Source organism: Ovis canadensis, chromosome X (assembly GCF_042477335.2).
Source record: "Ovis canadensis isolate MfBH-ARS-UI-01 breed Bighorn chromosome X, ARS-UI_OviCan_v2, whole genome shotgun sequence".
NCBI classification, from domain to species: domain Eukaryota; kingdom Metazoa; phylum Chordata; class Mammalia; order Artiodactyla; family Bovidae; genus Ovis; species Ovis canadensis.
Window position 1 is genome coordinate 130,860,222 of NC_091727.1, and position 22,445 is coordinate 130,882,666.

Here is a 22,445-nt window from a genome sequence, read left to right on the forward strand (position 1 = left end):
GAGCAAAGCTAGTGGAGGTGGTGGAATTCCAGCTGAGCTATTTCAAATTCTAAATGATGACGCTGTAAAAGTGCTACACTCAATAAGCCAGCAAATTTGGAAAACTCAGCAGCCGCCACAGGACTGGAAAAGGTCAGTTTTCGCTCCAATGCCAAAGAAAGGTAATGCCAAAGAATATTCAAACTACCACACAATTGCACTCATTTCACATGTTAGCAAGGTCACGGTCAAAATTCTCCTAGATAGGCTTCAACAGTACGTAAACCAAGAACTCCCAGATGTTCAAGCTGGATTTAGAAAAGGCAGAGGAACCAGAGATCATATTGCCAACATTCACTGGATCCTAGAAAAAGGAAGAGAGTTCCAGAAAAACATCTACTTCTGCTTCATTGACTATGCTAAAGCCTTTGACTGTGTGGATCACAACAAACCGTGGAAGATTATTAAAGAGATGGGAATACAAGACCACCTGACCTGCCTCTTGAGAAACCTATATGCAGGTCAGGAAGCAACAGTTAGAACCAGACATGGAACAATGGACTGGTTCAAAATTGGAAAAGGAGTACATCAAGGTTTTATACTGTCATCCTGCTTATTTAACTTCTATGCAGAGTACATCACGTGAAATGCCAGGCTGGATGAAGCATAAGCTGGAATTAAGACTGCAGGGAGAAATATGAATAACCTCAGATACACAGATGATACCACCCTTATGGCAGAAAGTAAGGATGAATTAAAGAGCCTCTTGATGAAGGTGAAAGAGGAAGAGTGAATAAGCTGGCTTAAAATGTAGCTTTCAAAAAACTAAGATCATGGCATCTGGTCCCATCACTTCATGGCAAATAGATGAGGAAACAATGGAAACAGTGACAGACTTTATTTTATTGGGCTCCAAAATCACTGCGAATGGTGACTGCAGCCATGAAATTAAGATACTTGCTCTTTGAAAGAAATCTATGACAAACCTAGGCAGCATATTAAAAAGCAGAGACATCACTTTGCTGACAAAGGTCCATATAGTCAAAGCTATGGTCTTTCCAGTAGTCATGTACGGATGTGAGAGTTGGACCATAAAGAAGGCTGAGCACCAAAGATTGATGCTTTTAAACTGTGGTGTTGGAGAAAACTCTTGAGAGTCCCTTGGACTGCAAGGAGATCAAACCAGTCCTTCCTAAAGTAAAGCAACCCTGAATATTCATTGGAAAGACTGATGCTGAGACTGAAGCTCCAATACTTTGGCCACCTGATGCGAAGAGCTGACTCATTGGAAAAGACCCTGATGCTGGGAAAGATTGAAGACAGAAAGAGAAGGGAATGACAGAGGATGAAATGGTTGGATGGCATCACCAACTCAATGAATGTGAATTTGAGCAAACTCCAGGAGATAGTAAACGACAAGGCCTGGGGTGCTGCAGCCCGTGTGGTCTCAAATAGTTGGACATGACTGAGTGACTGAACAACAAATTGTCATCAGATGAACTCAAGTGTGTCATGGGTGAAAACTGCCAATATATCGGATTCTTCATATTAAGCTATTAAATTTAGCATTAATTTTAAAAGTATTGAGTAGAAAAGATATTGAAGAGGGCTTGTGAGGGCAAGCAGGACTCTTATGGAAAATAAACAGATGAAAAAAAAAAAGAAAGGTAAGGTATGTACAAAAGGGGGGAAAGGAAAAATACCAATCATAATACAAAGGGTAAAGAGAAGAGAAACATTCTATATTATAAACTGAAAAAGTCAGTCTTTAAAGTTCTTTAGTGTTCAAGGCTTATTTTACATACAGAAAAATCAGTATTAACAAGAAAGGACCATGCTAACAATTCTGTGAGTTAGATATATTCAAAAAACCAAAGTAATTCTTCTTTAAATTCTAATAATAGTCTATAAATCATTTCTATCATTAGGTATGCTTTGTTCCTGCTATTGGTATAGTCACATAATTAATGCTTTCTTTTGGATTTATGAACACTATAGGAGTATTTTGGATTTTTAAATAACATTATTTTTCTGATTATAAGTACAAAACATTCATTTTAAGAAATTCATAAAATAGAGACAAATTATAATGAAGAGAACAATAATCACCTATAACTCCAGCAACTGGATATAACCACGGTTAACATTTTGGTGTGTTTTCTTTTCAAAGGCTAAGACTTTTTAGTTGCAGGCAGCATTTAACTAAGCTTATTCAACATTTTATCTGAAATGATAATGACTGATATTCTGAGAGAAACACACACACACACCAAGTGAGTTCAAGCACCATCTTCTTTCAAAAAAGGTCAAAATAAATAGGGTTAACTCAAAATCACTGATTTGTATCTAACTTGAGCATTCAAGCATTAAAACCAAGTAACTCATGTCTAGGTTCTGAACCTAACAGCCTCCATGAAGTCGGGCATAAATCACCAAACTTTCTTTCTGGAAGCAATCAATAATGTAACAAGCCTAGGGGTAAATTCAGGCAATAATTATATGTCATGATATACAGAAAGACGTACACACAGCTGAAAGAGGCAGAACAGGAAATGGAAAAATAACAAAGAGCCCTTGTGCTCTGCTTTGCCCACAGGGCTCCAAAGTGGGTGTTAACAGCTCAATGTGGCAATTCTGAACTGGCTTAAAAACTTTGTCAAAAAGTGCTTGGAAATAACTCCCTATAATGTGTAGCTGAGGATCAACCACCGTTAACTAGCTCCAGTGCAGTGTAGGATTTGTTTCTGTGGGCGAGTGGGCTCCTACCACATGCTGTAAGAAGTCATTTCCTCTGAAGACAAAGTTGACAATTGTGCTGCTTCAAAGGGTCTTCACTGTGGGGTGTAAGGTAGCCTTCTGGGGTTCTGGGACTATCCTGCCTCTTGATCCAGGTGCTGGTTACACAAGTGTGCTCACTTTGTGAAAATTCACTGATCTATACACTAATTATTTCCATACCTTTTTGGTATGTACATTATTCGTCAATAAAATTTACATATACAATAAATTATTCACCCCTAAGCAGTACTCGTGGTACCCTATCAGGCAAACTTTGGGGAAAACCCAACAATAGTTTATAGTTCAGTGGCCATCATGAATAAGAAAAGCCATTTTAGTCAATGAGGTGCTGCTTAACCAAGCAACAAGGAAACTGGGTGTAAACTTCATTTGTGACCTAATTCCTATAATATAGGAATATTATAAGAATACTGTAGGAGAAGAGGAACTAAGGCACAAATGGTGATCAAATCTTTCAAAAGGCCAAGGCCACAATAGGCAATGAATATGTGTTAGACCAGATCATGTTTTTGACTAGTTAGCATATTTTATATAAAGCTCTCTGGGGTATATTTTTGTTTTAAATGTTCCAATTCACATCCCTCCCCATCACCATTTCTGCACTTCTTTTTGCTAGTTATTGGAAAAGAAGCTCAATTCCCACCCCCACCAAAGACTGCCATCTTCAGCTTATAAGAAAACCCTCTTTCTATTTTTAATTACACAGGAAAATGCTTACAACAAGAAGTAGGATACAAAACTGCATATCTAGTATATAATTATAATTCTTTACATAATACATATACAGAGCAAAGGGAGAAAATGACAACAAAAGCACCCCCAAATGGTAAAATGGTTACATTTATGGTTTTTTCTGTTTTCCTTTAAATTGTATTTTCTTAATACTGTATTAATATTCATGATAAAAGTAGGATACCAAACTATACCTATATATGGAAAAAGAGACAAGAAGGGATATTAACGATACCGTCTCTGCATTGTAGAATTATGTGGAGCTCTTATTTTTAGTTTTCTGTATTTTCCAAGTTTTCTGCAAGAAGCATAGTTAAGTTTATAATCAGAAAATAATTTAGACAATATCTTTGGTACTCTCCTCTATGTCCTCCACTGAAGCCTAAGAATAGAGACTAAATGCATTCTAGATGAGACACCACACATCTTCCATGGACTAGGGGAAAAACAATTCCTCAATCAAGCTATATTGATTTTTATATTATGGAATTTTTATATTATGGAATTCAACATTCACCAACATGTTCAATGGAAGCATTTTAGTTGGAGACATAAATTTAATGGTATAAATCAAATTTTTTAATATTAAAAAAATAGAAAAGGGAAGGTTCAACAGAAATACTTACTGTCATTATTTCTTTGTTATCTAGGTCATATTACTATTTAAAAACCATAAACTAGCACATGATGATGACCACCATATAAATTAGGGTGCTTGCAATCTTAAAGTATTTATATAATCTTATTTCTTTTTTTGTATATTGAGGCAGGAAACTCAGTACTTAGCATACAGTAGACCCTTGATAAATGTTCAGTGAATTGAGTTTCAATCCCTTTTTTTAGATAGTTTTCTAGGGAACCTTATGATCCTTTGTCATTCTTATGTATTTAAGGCCACTCAACAACTATTTGCAGAGCACATACAGTAAAAAGGTTTCTAAATTGTTGTTGTTTAGCCACTAAGTCAAGTCCCACTCTTTTACTATCCCATGTATACTCGTCAGGCTCTTCTGTCCGCAGGATCTTCCAGGCAAGAATACTGGAGTGGGTTGCCATTTCCTCCCCCAGGAGATCTTCCCAACCCAGGGATGGAATCTGCATCTCCTGCATTGGCAGGCAGATTGTTTACCACTGAGCCAACAGGGAAGTTAATAAAGGTTCCTATGGGGAATATGAAATTAATAAAACATTAAAATGATTACAATACAGTAGGAAGAGAAAATACATGAACAAAAACTACCAGCAAAATGCAGAAAGTATTTATAATGGATGGAATTCTATGGGAGATAAGAGATTATTTTGTTTTTGGTTGTGGGGGCTGTGGTGAGAAGGGGAAAAGAAGGAATTATGAAAACCTTCAACGATGAGGAGGCATCTGTGTTGGGTTTTGAAGGATGGGTGAGTTTCTGATCAACAGAGCTGGGAAGAAAAGGGTACATAGGCAAAAGCAGAAGTATGAGCAAAGGAATGATAATGGGAAAGGGTAGAGAATATGTTTCAGGATCAATATGAGACAAGAGGTACATAAAGCTTCAAAAATAGGTTGGGACTAGATTATTAAGAGTGTATATGCCACGCTGAGAAACATAATCTAAAAATTATAAGTAATGGGCTCTTGAGTAATGGCATATATGTGTCCAGAGCTATGTTCCAGTGGCCACATGGAAGAAGAACTGAAAGGAAGAAGTGACTGAGGGCAGGGAGACCAATTAGGAGGCTAAGCATTTGTTTCCACTAGAAGACATTTGGAACCGTAAGCAGTGTAATAACAATTGTGAGGGAGAAGGGAACATATGTGAGAAGGAAAAGTTTAAATCAACTGGACGTGGCAGATACTTATTAGAGGGATAGTGTTGGGGGCCTGGATGTGAATGCAAGGGAGAAAAGGTGTGAGATGAATGTGTTAATAAAATAACAGAAATGAAACGAAAGAGAAGCAAGAGACTGCTTGGGAAGGAGTTTCAAAGAAGGAGCAGTCAACAATATCAAATAGAGTTCTGCAGAGAGATCAAAAAGGATGAACGTGAGAATAGATTTTGGAATGGTATTTTACCTTGGTAAATCATCACCACCCAATCTCTTCTCAACTTCTTTTTGAGCCTAAAGAGGTTCTTTTTGATGTCAACTTACTAGGGGGTAAAAAATAAAAATTAAAAAGCAAACAACAACAACAGCAAAACTCAAAACAGAATAGAAACTAAATGTCAAATGGTTGAGAAGGAACTGAGTGGTAATAAACCAGTGGAAAATCCTATTCCAAAGTCCTTGTGAATGGAAAAGAGACTGGTTACTCAAGGGACAAGCAGTTATTTGAGAGAAGAATGACAAACATATGCAGGCCAAAAGATTATTTTCTTGTAAAGCATTTAGTTTACTCAACTTATTCCTAAAGAGTTACAGTTAGATATCAGATAATATGGACCTTGGAGTACTCGTGGCTATTCATTTTCAAATTATATACCACAAACATACAAATCAATTTTCATTTTCTAAAATACATTTAACTATCCCTATCCTAACTCCAAATGTATTTCTAAAATACTATCCTATCCTAAGAAAAATTATAGTTGCTTCCTAAATGTCAGGCTTTGTGTTAAACACTTTATCTGTATTATATCATTTAATTCCATTAACCTTATCAGGCAAGTTTTTTATTATGTCCATCTTACATAGGAGAAAACTAAGACATAGAGAAGTAAAATACTGGCCTAAGATTTTAAAAATAGTAAGTGGCACGGGGAGGGAGTTTGGGATTTACATATACATAGTACTTTATATAAAATAACAAGGACCTACTACTGTATAGCACAGGGAACTATACTCAATATATCATTATAAACTACAAGGGAATTGGGCCTTCCCAATGGCTCAGCAGGCAAATAATCCACCTGTAATGCAGGAGACGTGGATTTGATCACTGGGTCGGGAAGATCTCCTGGAGGAGGGCATAGCAATCCACTCCAGCATTCTTGCCGGAAAAATCCCACCAACCGAGGAGCCTGGCGGGCTATGGTCCATGGGGTCACAAAGAGTCAGACATGACTAAAGCAACTAAGCATGGCACATAAGGGAAAAGAATCTGAATAAGAATATGTGTGTGTGTGTGTGCACATCTGAATCACTGTGCTATACACCTGAAATTAACACAACACTGTAAATCAACACACAAGTATATTTCAATTAAAGAAAAAAAACCTGGGGACTTCCTTGGCAGTCCAGCAGTTAAGACTCCTGACTCCCACTGGAGGGGGCACAGGTTCTATCCCTGGTTGGGGAACTAAGATCCCACATGCTGCACTGAGCAGCCAAAAAATAAAAAATAAATAAAGAAAAAGTGGCAAAGGTCATCTTCTTAATATGCTCTAAGAAGTCTTCCAACAATGTATACAACAAGCAACTGTTTTATATAGCAAACTCTATTCCAAGGGAGACCACCAAATCATTCATTAGCTTAAATGGCTTGGTTCATTCACTTTTTTACAGCACTCAGGAATAATGCTTCTCCTGCCATCCTTTTGATATGTTTCAAGTTCTGGTGAGCACGGCATGGATTATGAAGGTGGAAGCTTTGCACAGGTCTTTCAATAAACTCATGCCTGCACATGTTGACTCAAGGAAAACTATACAAGGAAGTACTGACACCACTTCAACCCGTGGGCTGTGTTCAATTAGAAAGCATGCAAGGCTCAGGCTCATCTGCTTGGGAAAGCAGTCTAGTTAGTTGTGCAATAACGAGAGCATGCGCAACGTGTCTCATCGTGACAACCCTGCATTTTAGACGGCTTTAGTGCTTACTCTAAGTTTTGGCCGCTTCTTATCTGATTTTCTTATTTAAATAAGACACGAATAGTGATTTAACTGTGAAACCAACATTTTCTCTGAACTTTCTTCCCCGTTTCTGGATCAATTTGAATGAAAAATATCCAGAGATTGCAGGATCAGCTGTTAATAGAAATCTATCATTTATAATTTTTTATCTGAAAGAATCAAGATTTTCTGGAAAATAGTATACAGAAATAAACTGCTAGGTTGCTGCAAGGCTATAGCTACCCTTTGGGAAAATTTGTTATCCATAAAAACAGCCTGAATTTCTAATTGGTTGCTGTTAGATATTGGAGTTTCTCTCCAATATACAGAAGTGTTAAAGCTACTGTTCTAAACCAGTTAGCTCTATTACTTGAAACAAATGGATATTCATGGTCACAGAACTGTGATAGGTAGGAGTGTGGATGATCAGCACTAATTCCAGTGAAGGACAATTCAAGCACAGACCCCTGTGAGAGGGGGTGGAGAAAGGTTTTGTAAAACAAAGTCCACAGCAATGACTTTTCCATATTCGGCGGCCCTTGTAGAATTCATGGCAATATATATTAAGTTAATCAACACTTAAACTTCAGTCTTACCTCTTTGCCACTAGGATCCAAGAGAAATCGTTTTTTGACCAGAGATTACAACGAAACCTGTGATTACTCTCAGGAATGAGCAAAGCAAACAACACAGCACTTTGCAAACAAAATATTTACCAACATACATGGATGAAATGCAAAGTGATTTCCCCCTGTGTTGAAAAGTAGTTTCTCCGGAGTTAAAGGGAGAAATGTGATTCCATTTCTCAAGTAACTAGCTAGCTCTTTCAGCTAGTTAACCTAAGTGTAACATTGTTACAGTCAGATAATAATTCATTGCTATATCTCAGATAATAATTCATTTTTTAAAGTATCAAAACACTCTTCTGAGTTTTAATTAAGTGATCGCTATTTAGGGCTTTATTTCTATATAGTATTCTGAAACAAAAGAGCCATGCTTAGATTCCCAGTGTATTTGTCTTTACCCTGACAGTTGTGTACGCCTATGTTTGCTCATTAATTTTTTTGCATCTTGTTAGCATTAGCCTATTATAATAACTAACTTTTAACTAAGTATTTATTATCTGCTAGGTAGTTTACATACATTATCCTTAATGATCACAGCAATGTAAATATCTCCATCTTATATATGGGAAAACTGAGACTCAGTAAAGTTAAAAAATCTGACCAAGGACACAAAACTATTATGTGGTAAATTCAGAATTTGATTCTCATTCTTGACTACAATGCCTGTGCTTTTCCTAGTACACCACAAAAGTATCTCTCCACAAAGTATAAGTAAGATGTATGCAGAGTGCCTGGAACATAGTAGGAATGCAAAAAAATTAATTTTATTGTCCCCTAAAACTATCAGATAAATATAAGCTTATATCCTTAAACAGAAGTAGGATGAAAGCAGTCTAAACCAGAACTCTAATTAAAGAGTACTTTTCAATTCCAAATCATCCGTGCAAACGAATCTTATTTAGAGGAGGCAAAGTCAAAACCTTGCATGTAAGTAGCCAATTGAAATGGAAGGACTTTAAAATTTATGAGTCCTTATTCTTCCTTTCTATCAGCCTTTAAAAAGTCTTTTCATTCTAATCAATGAATTATCAACCAAAAGAGACAGAGTTGCGGCTATCTTTACTCAATATAAAATCTAAGAATCACAGCACTTTAGAGCTGGAAGGGAGTTTATTTGGTTCATTTTTGTCTCTGCACAATCTGCAACTTGGCCTCCCCCTCCTACCTCTGTACTATCATTTGACTAAGTGAGTAACCTGTACAAGGTCACAAAGCTGGTACAGGCACAGAAGGGACTAAAATGAGCTCAAATCTCCTGAGTTCCAGTTCAGTACCCTTTCCATTATACCACCCAGCCACTCTACAAGTGCTCTCTAGGCAGGGCCAGACACACTGTTTTAGGAAAAACACAAAACCTCCAGCAGCTAAACAAGCAGATTCATCTCTCCAGTGACTCCTAAAAGGACAATCACTTCATCCTCCTGGCAAACCTGTGGGAGTGGTTCATTCTTAGTTCTTTTCCATTTGATTGAGGAGGGAACCCAGGCTAGACTTCAAATAAGTTGCTCAAGGTCACAGGACTAGCAAGCAACCGAGCGAGAATTTAACCAACATCTGACTTGAGGCCCAGCTCTCAACAACTATGATATACTGCCAGTATGTGTCTCTGCCTTTTTATCCCCCCACATTTTTTTCTTTGTCTTTTGGGGCCTAGGATCACTATGTACACATGGTATGAATACCTCAACAGGGAGAAGGTTTCTGGAAGGATAACTGAAAAGGGAAAAAGAGTAACCCACCTCATCTGCACAAATGTAAGATCTACCTGGATTACATTTTCCAAAGTCTAGGTCCTTGCTAGCCTCGTGCATAAACCTCTCCCTTTTAAGTAACACTAATGGCACCTGTTTTGTCACTCAATAAACTAAATCAGATTTTTTTTTTCCCCCAGAGGCCAAGGAAAGCAGCGATGCCAACAGTCACTTGGGACCTGAGACCCAGGGGCAGAGAAGGATCCAAGGGCTGAACATAGTTTCCAACAAAACTGGAATGAGGTTAACAGGGCACAGTAACACAATCTTGTACCTGATTCGAGGAAACACGCAGAGAAAACAGGGAGAGCGGAGGGAAAAAAATCTGCGGCGGGCCTGAGGCTGTGAATCAGGACAAGGCTGAGGAAGAGATTTTCCAGATGGGCTTCTCGGTTAGGCTGCCTCCCAGTCATATCAAACCCAGTGCCCACCACCAATGCCCACCCCATGCAAGCACCCTCACAAACAGCAGGAAAAGACGACGCAAAGAACCCCAACAGTTCTCGAGTTGCCAGCCCCCGCAATCCGTTGGTTTTTACCCTTTTCCACCAAAGAGGCAAATTCTGAAGGATTTTCCCGCCCAACCCCCCATGCAGGGTGCAGCTTGGGGAAGAGAGGACCCTGCCTCACTCGATGGGGACAGAAAGGACACTCGTTCTCCTTCGGAGCAAGGGGATAGGGGGAGGAATACCCTGAGAGAAATATGGGAAAAATGGCCTCGGCAGGGGTTTGATGGGGCGCAATTGGATAGCTGCACTCACCCGGGTGAGACATGGGGATGACCTCATTGCGGGTCCCCGGGAAGTTAAAGATGACGGCTCCAGACGCCCCTCTCTCGTAAGCCAGATGGATTTTGTCTGCGAAGGTGCAACCCCCACCGCGCTGGATGAGGGCCAACCAAGACACTTGCACGCTGCTGCCCCAGTCCCCCGGGACCGTGGGCACCGTGAAATTCGTGTGCGGGTTACAGGCATTGAGCGCCCCCGGCCCGTCGGGCGGTACCAGGACCCCAGCCACGGGCTCGAGCGGCGAATCCTGGCCGTACACGCCCTCCTCGCTCAGCTCCCACACGGTGCGGTTCACTCCGGTGTGCGGAACCCGCCAGGACACGTTGAGGTACGCGGTCCACACGGCTTCGGCTCCCCTGGAGCCGGGGGTTTGCGGACTCAGAACCAGCAGGAAGCACCAGGCCAGCAATCGGGAAAAGCCACAACCACCGCGGCAGAAGACCCCGGCCCCCGGCAGCGGCCCCATGGTATGCGCGCTCTGAGGTTCCCTAGGGCCCCTCGCACGCGCCTTCCCGACTCTCGGCGGGACCCCGGCCCGGGCCAGGTGCGCGCCAGGTAGGGAGAGGACGGGGAGAGACTGGCGCGCGCGGCGGGCTGGGTCAGAGCCGGCGGGCACGTAGCGCGCCGGAGATGTTGCCGCAGAGGAAGCCCTTTGTGGCTCGACTCCTCTCCGCGACTGCCGGGGCCGCGTCGGGCTCCGGGGTTTTAGCGCGAAGCCCCGCCCCGCCGACCGGGGGTAGAGGTGGCTGGGAGGGAGGAAAGGACACTGCGGGACCGCCTCTTAAAAGGGTAGCAGGAAGGGAAGGCTTTAGACTAAGATCGGAAGCTGTGTGGTCAGGTGTGTCGAGTCGTAGTATGAAAAACGGACAGGTGAGGAACTGTGGAATCAGCGCGAACAGAAACGCTCGCTGGTAGGATTCGAGTCCATTTTGAACTGCAAGAATGTATTTTTTCCCTCGTAACGTTTGCCCACAAGGCTGTTCAGGCTTAAGGTGCCAGAATGCGAAAAGCACTTCTAAAAAGCCCAGATCTGAAGGGTCTGAGTTGCAGTCCAGAGAATTTGGGTAGGTGGGTGGTACCTAGGCAGGCTATTTACTAATCTTCTAAGGGGGGGAGGGGCAGGAAGAACCCATTATCTTATTTTTTTTTTTAATTTTTCCTTTCCTGCTCTAAACAAGCGTCATACCTGTGTATTTTCTTTCACCTTTACCTCATCCTAAATCTACTGCATTAGATGCCCCTTCTAAAGCTAATCTTAGCTCTCAAAAAAAGATTGACTGTTTTCATACTCCTTGAAACTAAACCTCTTCCATCTTCCACAAACCAGATTTACCCAACCGGATATGTCTCCGCCAACTCATGACCTTATCTACACAATCATTCTCCATTGCCCACTAACAAAAATGAGCCTGATTCACCTTGACAATTCGCTCATGGCACTTTGGCGTTAAGATTTCTCCTTATTTTAAGTATACAATTTTCGTTTACCCTGTTAGTTATTAATTTAGTATGTGCTCAATAAATAAGCATGGATTAAACTGAATTAATACTTCTGGTGTCTGACACATGGATAACCTTCAACCTTGGCAAAATTACTTCTCCGTGCCTCAGTTTCCTCATCATCTATAAAATGGGGGTGATAATAGTACCTACCTCATAGACTTGTCCAGATCAAATGAGTTCATACACATAAAGCCCTTAGAACAGTGCTTAGCAGAGAATAGGGCTTCCCTTGTAGCTCAGCTGGTAAAGAATCTGCCTGCAATGTGGGAGACCTGGGTTGGATCCCTGGGTTGGGAAGATCCCCTGGAGAAGGGAAAGGCTACCCACTCCAGTATTCTGGCCTGGAGAGTGCCATGTACTGTATAGTCCATGGGGTCGCAAAGAGTCAGACAGGACTGAGAGGCTTTCACTTCACTAGCAGAATAGAAAAATTATATCTGTTAAATACTATTATTATGAAACAGTCAGGGACCCAATACTTTTTAAAGAATACCAAGGTTGTTACTTTGAGGTAATAATCAGAGAAAGTAATGTTCAGAATGTTTAGTTTTAACAATTTTTTCAGTTCAAATAAATATAATTTACTTTATCCAGCCCAACATTTGTTAGGTTCCTAATCAATCATTTCACACCCATGGCCCAACGTTTACTTAATCAATATTATTCGCAAAGATTAAGCATGGGACAATTCTGTACTTGATACCCTTATGGTTTGAGAGAAACCTAGAGGAAAATTAATACCATAACTAAACAGCACCTAGAATCCAAATAAACGGGCAATTTTGTGAACCATGAACTGTAGGTGTTGAAAGAGACTTTAGAGGTCAAGGGAAGTATATGGGACCAATATTATGGCACCCCCAACTACTGATTATGTTACTCTCTTAGATAAAAATTACCTAGAGTAAAATAAAAGGATAGCATCTGCCATCTAAAGAAATGGTATGATTCCAGAAATTGTCTGAAATTGCTGGTAAAGGGCACTCAACATTCAATCAATATTACTTGTGTGACAAACAACTCTATGGTACTTTGAGGAAACAATGTGTTCAAAAGAAAAGAGATCTTTTATGAGGTGTTTACAATAATGAAGTTTGGAGAGACATTTATTAATATTCATTCTGTCTTTTCTTAAATATTTACTGCAATCTCCTATATGTCAATCATGGGCTAAGCATTGGGATAAAAAAAAAAAATAAGACATTAACTCTGCTCTCAGAAAGCTCATAAATTATTTTTGATGAGACAAATAAGCAGACTGATCATTGTACTATGTATACAGAGCTGGATGTATATAGTGTAAGAGATATGCTAGAGGTAGGTGTAGGGCAGTAGTGGGTGTTAGAGAAGAGGAACTAACTCAGACTGGGAAGTTAAGAAAAAGCTTCCCAGAGGAGGTTACAATTGTGCTGATTTTGAAAGTGTCAGCCTTTCTAGACAGAGAACAATACAAGAAAAGGCATTGACGCATGAAACTGAAAATGTTGAGAAACAACAAGTACTACACATTCTATAAACACTATAAACACCAAGTGTTTGGAAGCCGGAGTACAAGAGATAAAGTTATAGAGGTTCAAACGGGTCAGTTCTTGAGAGTCCTTTGGGTAAAGTTAAGGAGTTTGAACTTGATCCAAAAGCAAGGAGTAATATAATCAGGGTTTAAGCAGGGAGTAATAAACTCAGATCTGAATTTTTTGGCTTTTCTGTGAATAAAAATTTGGAGGAGACAAGAGTCTCCTGCAGGGAATCCTCTGTCTGCAGGGAACCCAGTGCTCTCCAGGTGAGAAATGAAGGTGGCCCAGACTAAATAGGTAGTGGACATAAAGAGAAATGGACAGATTATAGTATATTTTGGAGATAGAATCAGTAAGACTTGTTTGGAGGATGAATGAGAGGGAAGAGTTAGGGACTGCTCTGAGGTTTTTGACTTGGAAGACTGAATGTCATTTAATTAGGAGGAGGGTTTTAAATATGTAGAGTTGGTAGGAAGAGAAATTATTTCAGTTTAGACATGTTGAATTCAAGGTACCCATGATATAACTAGGTAGAACTGTCCAGCTGGCAGTTGAATTTTCTAATTACTGAACACCTACTAAGCACAAGACACTTGAGAGGTACAGGTATACAGGGACAAATGAAACATTCCCTGCCCTCAAGGAGTTCATAGTTTAGTAAGAAAGTCAAAGTGTTAGTCAGTTGCATCCGACTCTTTGCGACCCCATAGACTATAACCTAACAGGATCCTCTGTCCATGGGATTCTCCAGGCAAGAATACTGGAGTGGGTTGCCATTTCCTTCTCCAGGGGATCTTCCCTACCCAGGGATTGAACCCGGGTCTCCCACATTGCAGGTAGATTCTTTACCATGTGAGCCACGAAGAGAGGCAAGCAAATAACAGCATAGTGTAATACATGTTATCACTGAGAAGAGTATAGGATGCAATATGGACATAGCTGTCTTTATGAACAAATAGAATTAATCAAGGAAAAAGAAAATAAGGATATTCAGACATAGGCAATAGATAATAAATAGCAGGGAACATTCGGGAACTCCCATTCAATAGTTAGGTATGTCTGGGGAGCAAAGGGGGAGCCAGGAGGAGTGGAGCAGGTCAAGTGGGTTGTGCCGGAGCATGAAGAGTTCAGCAATCTATGTTAAACAGTGTAGGCTCAATGCACATGTGTGCACACAGAGACATAAAGTAAATATGGCAAAATGATAATAATTGTTGAATCTACTTGGTGGGTATATAGGTGCTTGCTATAATATTTTTTCACCTTTTCTCTATATTTTAAACTTTTCGCAATGATGAGTTTAGATTGTAAATTTATATTGAAGCGGATCAAAGGAATGATATTATCAGACCTAGGCTTACATATATCATGCGAATTGTATGAGGGTAAAACAGACTTGGTATTGAGGCTAACACCCTCACCCTAGACCATTCTAGCCCAGTGGTGGAGATGGAGGTATCAGACTATCATAGACTGATGATATGAACTGTTAAAATCATCCTATGAACTCCCCTTGCTATGAGTCCACCCTCACCAAGCAACCTTCTTATTATCATTTAGCTCCTCATATAAATATGCCTGCAGGGCGATAATGCACTGATCAGAAAACACTAGTATCTGTTCCTCTTGGAAATTATACTTCTCATTAGAAATTAATCAGTTGGCATTCTGACTTGTATATGGGTCTCTTGTGAATTTGGTTAAGCATGAGTCAGTCCCCAGGAGCCCAGGCTCTGGTTATACTACGAATCATATTGCAAAGCTTTTGAAGCTAAGGACCAGACTGTAGATCCTGACTGCATTAGAGTGCTCCCATTTTATGGAGCCTTGACTGGGTAACTCTCTGGCTTTCCCTAACCAAATCCCTCTGTCTCACTATGATTTCTCTTCAAACTGCAACAGAGCCTTTGCTACTAAGAGTGAGATCTGTTGATCGGGAGTATCAGTATCGTCAGGGAACTCCTGAGAAGTGAAGATTCTCAGGTTCCACCCAGATCTGCTGAATCAGAATCTGCATTTAAACAAAATTCCCAGGTGATTTGTAGTCTACTCTGGGGTAGACTAGAGTATTTCTGACAGATAGCCAGCACCCAGCCTCTGCTTGAACACTCCCAGTGTCAGAGCTTACTACCTCCCAGAGCACTGCATCCTGAAAGTTCCTAGAGATGTACTGCAATTTTGCTTCAGTCTTTCCTCTTCCTCCCATCCAATTCTTCCTACCCCAGCTCCCCAGAGTTTCCATGTTCTTCCTTAGCTGTATTATCAGCACTCCACCAGGGTCTTTGCTATGAGCAGTTTCCCTGTACCAGACTTCAACTTTTCCTGGCTCTCAAACTGAGTTTACCAGTTCCAGATGTATTCCTTCCGGGTCCTACTGTCTCCAAGGCTAATAAGAGCTACTGTTCGTTGAGCATTTACTATGCTCTTTACATGCATTATCTCATTAAATTCTCACAACCCTCCATTATTATCCTTATTTTCATTAAAAAAATTTTTTTTGCTGCACCTTTGGCATGTGGGATCTTAGTTCCCCCACCAGGGATAGAACCCAACCCCCTGCCTTGGAAAGCAGAGTTTTAACCACTGGACCACCAGGGAAGTCTGCAATTTTCCTTATTTTCAGAAAAAAAAAAACTGTTTCAGAGAGGATTCAGTTTAGTTCATTTCAGTCACTCAGTCGTGTCTGACTCTTTGCGACCCCATGAATCGCAGCACGCCAGGCCTCCCTGTCCATCACCAACTCCCAGAGTTCACTCAAACTCATGTCCATCGAGTCGGTGATGCCATCCAGCCATCTCATCTTCTGTCGTCCCCTTTTCCTACTGCCCCCAATCCCTTCCAGCATCAGAGTCTTTTCCAATGAGTCAACTCTTGGCAGAGAGGATTAGCGACTCCATAAACTTATATAGCTAGTAATAGAGTCAGGATTTCAATGTACTTCTGACTTTAAGTATTACTAGCCAATAATGACCCAGTATCTTTCCTCTCGAGAGTGGTATTTGCATTCTAACACTGCCTTACACCCAAGAAGGAAAGTTCATGTGAAAAGTTTCTTGCATGCATTTCAGTCACTGTGATCAGTGACAGAGATATATTTGGGCCAGGAGTCTTTTTCAGCTCTTCAAATCCTACCGCAAAGGCTAGCCTTGCCAAATATCTATATCAGCAACACTGAACTGAAAGCCACCCTGAGCAGTGCCTATCTAATGATGAACTGGTAAACGGAGCAGCATACTGCAGAAGCAACAGCAGGGTACCACAGCAGCTGACTAAGTTTCCGGTCTCACGGAGTTTCTGTGGTGGTGCAGAGATGGACAAGAGCGTTCAGCCCTTTAACATATCTCCAGGAAATGAGACACCACATCTGGCTTCTTACCATTAAATAAGTGGCAGAGTACCATCTTGGACAACTGGTGACCTGGCATCAAATCCATGCTGTAGCCAAACTGCTCGATAATATAGGTGCAGAGAATATATGGCAACAAATTTCCACTTGAGGCAGTTACCCTTTAGATTAGAGAAGGCGATGGCACCCCACTCCAGTACTCTTGCCTAGCAAATCCCATGGATGGAGGACCCTGGTGGGCTGCAGTCCATGGGGTCACAATAGCAAGAAGAAGATGGCAGTGCAGAGAGAGCAAACAGCCAAACGAAACAGAACCCTAAACCCCAAATGTGGTGCCAATGCATACTTTCAAATTATGTCCCATGACCTGCAAGTGCAGGTAAACTTCAGTCAGCTCAAGTGGGTATACAACCGTTAGAAAACAACGGATATTTTTTTAAACAAAGATTTCATGCACTCAAAGAAAAGACAGAATTTCAGAGAGGGGCTTTACAACAGGTAGGTGTGCTATATCTGAATCTAAGAACAGTCTTCTCATGCCTGTAACAGTAATAGCTACCATTGAGAACCTGCCAGGAGCCAGACACGTTATACCCATGTGTTAAGTATTATATGCTACATCTTACCAGAGGAGAAATGTGTGCTCAGGTTAAGTAACTTGCTGAGGTCACCCATTAGGGAATAACCTAATGGTCGAATTGGAATTTGACTCCATGTCTTAGAACAAAACTACACTCTTCTTGTACAACTTTTCATTCCATAAACTACCTACCAAAGTAGGAGTAGGAAGGAAACATATTTATTGAGAACTTACTATGTGCCAGACACTTTACATGTATTAATTATATCATTTGATTCTTACAACAAGTAATAAAATCCTGTTATTTTCAGATGAGCAAAATGAGGCTCAGAAAAGTGAAGTTTCTTGCTGAAGGTCACACAGCTAATAAGTGGCAGAGTTGGAATTCACATGGGAGTTATATTTGACTCCAAATTCTATGCCATGTTCACTTTGCTGTACTTCTCCACATACATAGTGAGGGTATTACTACAAGGGGGAAAGATTTGTTGTTTTTCAGTCAGATCCAGTAACACATTCAACCTACTAAGAACCCCTTCACCAGAGTGCACTGATTTCTTGCTGAGCAGCCCTAAAAATCCTAGATAACAGAGATAATGAAAGTCCATTTAGTCAAGTGCTTCATCATCCTTTATAAATGTCTACATCGAGTTGTACACACTGGCCCCTGTGCTTGTGTGGAGAGGAGTGCTTGAACATGTGTTATGTGTGGAAAGGGTGTTTTCTGTTCACTGATGCAAACTAGTACAGAAAGGAATCATACTGATAAGGACAGTGAAGAAAATTGGAAGTGAATTGTGACAAGTTGACTGCTATGGGGAAGGGGAATCAAGTTAGCTATCTTGAGTTTGGGGGGATGACTGTGGGGATCCCAGATCGCTAAAAAGGGATATGAGTAGGGAAGAGCCCAAGGCATGGGGTCAGCAATGGTTTCAAGGGGAAAGTTGGGCAAGGGAGGTGCTTGGAGGGAATGATGGATGTGAGTGATTTTTACCCTCACCTGCAGTATCAGGACAATGTTATCGGGTTGGCCAAAAAATTTGTTGGGTTTTTCCATAAAGTCTTACAGAAAAACCTGAAAGAAATTTTTGTTCAACCAAATACTTGGGAAATTAATCTGTTCTCATGCAATCTTTTCTCTCTAACTCTCTCTTTGTAGGTTTCTAGTAAGATGACTTTCAAAGAATTAAATCTGTGAACACAAGAGATTTCTGTATATTAAAAGAAAGAAAAACAACTGCTTGGGGAAAATGTTTTTAATGAATCGTGCCCTACAGATCAGAGAAGGTGATGGCACCCCACTCCACTAGTCTTGCCTAGCAAATCCCATGGATGGGGGACCCTGGTGGGCTGCAGTCCATGGGGTCACGAAGAGTCAGACACGACTGAGCAAATTCCCTTTCACTTTTCACTTTCATGCATTAGAGAAGGAAATGGCAACCCACTCCAGTGTTCTTGCCTGGAGAATCCCAGGGATGGCGGAGCCTGGTGGGCTGTCGTCTGTAGGGTCACACAGAGTCGGACATGACTGAAGTGACTTAGCAGCAGCAGCAGCCCTACGGATATGGCCACATATCTGAGGTTTATTTCCAATCTGTTTGTGCTACTCAGTAGACTAGATCCTGTTGTTATTTTTAACTTTGTTGTGGACTGGTTATGTGACACCGAGGAAGTTTCTGTTTCTTCTTTCTCAGCTACAAAATAGGGATAATAATAATGAAAAAATTGTGTAGATATATTCTGAACCACTTAGTGTTCCTTCAGATTAAAGCCTACCAGATCAGCTAGGGTAGCTAAAATAAATTATCTAAGATTTTATCACTGCCTAGGGCAAATGATAGAACTGCTGGAGAAGGGAGTGGGCCTGGCAGGCCTGGAGAAGATCAGTTTACTAAATTAGGGAGGGGTTAAGTTCTTCAAAATGTACATGGGCAGTATTTTTTTTAACCTACAGACAGAATAGAATTCCTTTTCAATAGGCGCCTGATTCGGTAATTCCTAGTAAAACTGAAGCTTCCGAAAAGCAATTTAAGAATAAACATAGTTATAGTGTAGTGCATAAGCACAATCACCTGTGAGGCCAAGGTTTACTGTTTAGAAACTAAAGTGTGCGCAAAGGTGGCCTTTGTATTCCAAGGGGCAAAGTCAAAAATTCACAGCTGCCAACAATATGCATTAGGATTAGCTGCTGCTGGCCAGAGCTCAAAATCGATCAAAAACTGGGAGTAAACAAGCATCTGGCAATAACGATCTGGTACTAACACACAGTTGAGACAACTGAAATTAGCTGGTCTCCCACTCATGATTCACACAGTAATTAAGTTTAGTCACACCAGAATTAGATAAGTGTCACAACTGTGTTGGTCACAGGAAACAGGCAAGAGACAGGCACATCTTCAACAAAAGGGGATTTTGTGACTACAAAACTTACTTTGGTTTGACTTTATCACAAATCATGCCATATAAAGTATAGGAACTTTAATGACGAAAAGTACTAACAGAACCATCACAAGGAAAAAATGCCCAGATCCACTGAACCATAGCACATCCAGGAATCCATAAAATAAATTCTCTCCTAGCTGCTAATCTTCTAGTTAGCAGAGAGTGGATACACTCTTTTCTAAACTGTGTCTGTGTAACTCTGGGGGCAGATCGGATCAGTATCCTTCATGTTCTTTAGAGCAAAGTAGTTTGGATGCAGAGACCCGTGACTGCTTAATATTCTGGATGTTGTCAGCTCTGATACCACAGAAAGCCTTTTAGCAGAGGCAATGAAGTGGCTTAGCAATGTTTGGTTTTTGTGTGGTGGGGGAAAAAGAGGGAGCAAGTAGACACTGAAAGCCTGAACTCCTATTTGTTTGAAGAGGTTCATCAAGTTTATGTTAATAATCCCACCAGTTCATTAAACATCTTAGTTTTGCTGAGGTGGCGATGGTTGAGATGTTTGTTTACAGACCCGATGAGAGCATGTTTGGGTTTTACAAGGTGTTTCGGGCCCAACATCCTGCTGGTTTTAGGACCTTCTGTTTGTTTGGATTCAGGACAGGATAAACACTTTTCAGCACGTACATTCCAGGAACCAGGCTATCTCAGATCAGTGCCTTCAACTCTGCCGCACATATGGTATTTTCAGCAGAGATTTTCGAGTTCCAAGAATAGATGGAATAGTCAATTGCTTAAGGGTAGTGTGTGCATGGTAAGTCGCTTCAGTCGTGTCTGACTCTTTGCAACCCCATGGACTGTAGCCGGCCAGGCTTCTCTTTCCATGGGATTCTCCATGCAAGAATACAGGAGTGGGTTGCCATTTCCTTCTTCAAGGAATCTTCCAGACTCAGGGATCGAACTGGTGTCTTCTGCATCTCCTGCATTGGGAGGCAGGTTCTTTATCATTAGCTCCACCTAGGATTCTGGCCTGGAGAATTCCATGGACTGTATAGTCCATGGGGTCACAAAGAGTTGGACACGACTGAGCAACTTTCACTTTCACTTTCACTTAACTTTCCACCTGGGAAGTCTAAGGGTAGTTCTAGTGTAGATTTATAATGCCTGCTGTTATCTTATTTTTTAAAACAGAATCTTAGCCCTGTCACTGCAAGTCGTGTTACATAGCAGTGAACAAGCATAGAATGGACTTTCCAGGGAAAAAATGTGCTAGACTAATCCCACCTGATCACTGCAGTCAGTATTCAAATTAGAAAAATAAAATGTTTCACTAACCTTGACCCTCTGGCCTGTCAAATGACATACAAAATGTTAAGTGATAAGCATCACTGAGCATGCAGGATTTATGATTTTCTCTTTTGGAACTTCAGTGACTTAAAATAAAATTCACACATTCTTGAATTTATTCATTAGAATAATAAATATTTTTTAGAGCTTCTAATGTCTACAAAGTCTTATGATAGTTGCAACCAGATCCCTCCTTTAAGTATCTTAGTCTACTGGGAGTCAGTTTTACCAAGGAAAATTTTGTGAGCCCTTTTTTTGTTTTCGCCTATGTGCATCTAGATTATAGGCAATAAAAGCTTTAGTTGAAAGCCTAGTCTAATCTCGATAGCCTACTAATAAGGAATAAAAGTGATATTAATTTTCTAGACAACTGTAAATAGCCTTCTAATTGATCTCCCGGCTTTTAGTCTCTGCCCCACTCCAAGTCACCCTTCATATTACTGCCATACTGTACTTTCTAAAACATAGCTATGATTATGTTACTTCTCATCGTATATTGAATAGAGTAGAAATTTCTAAGCTTCGAGGGCTAGGACCTCAACAATCTAGGTCCATCTGACCACTGTCTCCTTTATACCTCCACTGTATCATATACAGTATCTTCCATGCTATGGTGCATTTATTTATTTACATATCTTCTCCATCAGAGACTGAGTTCCTTGGGAGAAAGGATCATGTATTTTTCTTCTTTGTAGCCCCAGCTTTTAGCCTGGCACATTAGAATATATTTGAAAAACAGTAAATGGATGGCAGGATTTCCCAGGTGGCTCAGTGGTAAAGAACCTGCCTGCCAATGCAGGACACATGGGTTTGATCCGTGGGTCAGAAGATTCCCTGAAGGAGGAAATTGCAGCCCAATCCAGTATTCTTGCCTGGAAAATTCCATGGACAGAGGAGCCTAGCAGGCTACATGTAGCCCATGGGGTCCCAAAGAGTTGGACATGACTAAGCACACACATGCAAGCGGATGGCAAGAACTGTAGGGCAACCTCTTCAGTTTGCTGACTAGCTGGTATTAATTTTTTCCTACTGTGTTTGTTAAGGTATAATTTACACACAATAAACTTCCCTTTTTTTTAGTATACAATTCCATAAATTTTAGCAAATATACAGTCATGTAGCCACTACCACAATCAAAATATAGAAGTTTCATCACTCCCTCAAATTCCACATACTATGCCTTTATAGTCAACTCTCCCCCTGCACCCATCCTTTACACCTGGCACCCCTTCATCTGTTTTCTGTCCCTATATATTTTTTTTCCTTTTCTAGAATGTCATGTAAACGGAAT

General features: G+C 40.7%; 1 protein-coding gene across 1 annotated transcript in view; it reads right to left on the reverse strand.

Moving 5' to 3' along the window:
* RNF128 (ring finger protein 128) overlaps positions 1-11,270 on the reverse strand; it is a 63,174-nt gene extending 51,904 nt beyond the window's left edge. Inside the window, exon 1 of the mRNA XM_070292165.1 lies at positions 10,456-11,270. Within this exon, the coding sequence (XP_070148266.1) occupies positions 10,456-10,948 (493 nt within the window). The 5' untranslated portion in view covers positions 10,949-11,270. The remainder of the gene's footprint in view (positions 1-10,455) is intronic.
* Positions 11,271-22,445: the final 11,175 nt, after the last annotated feature.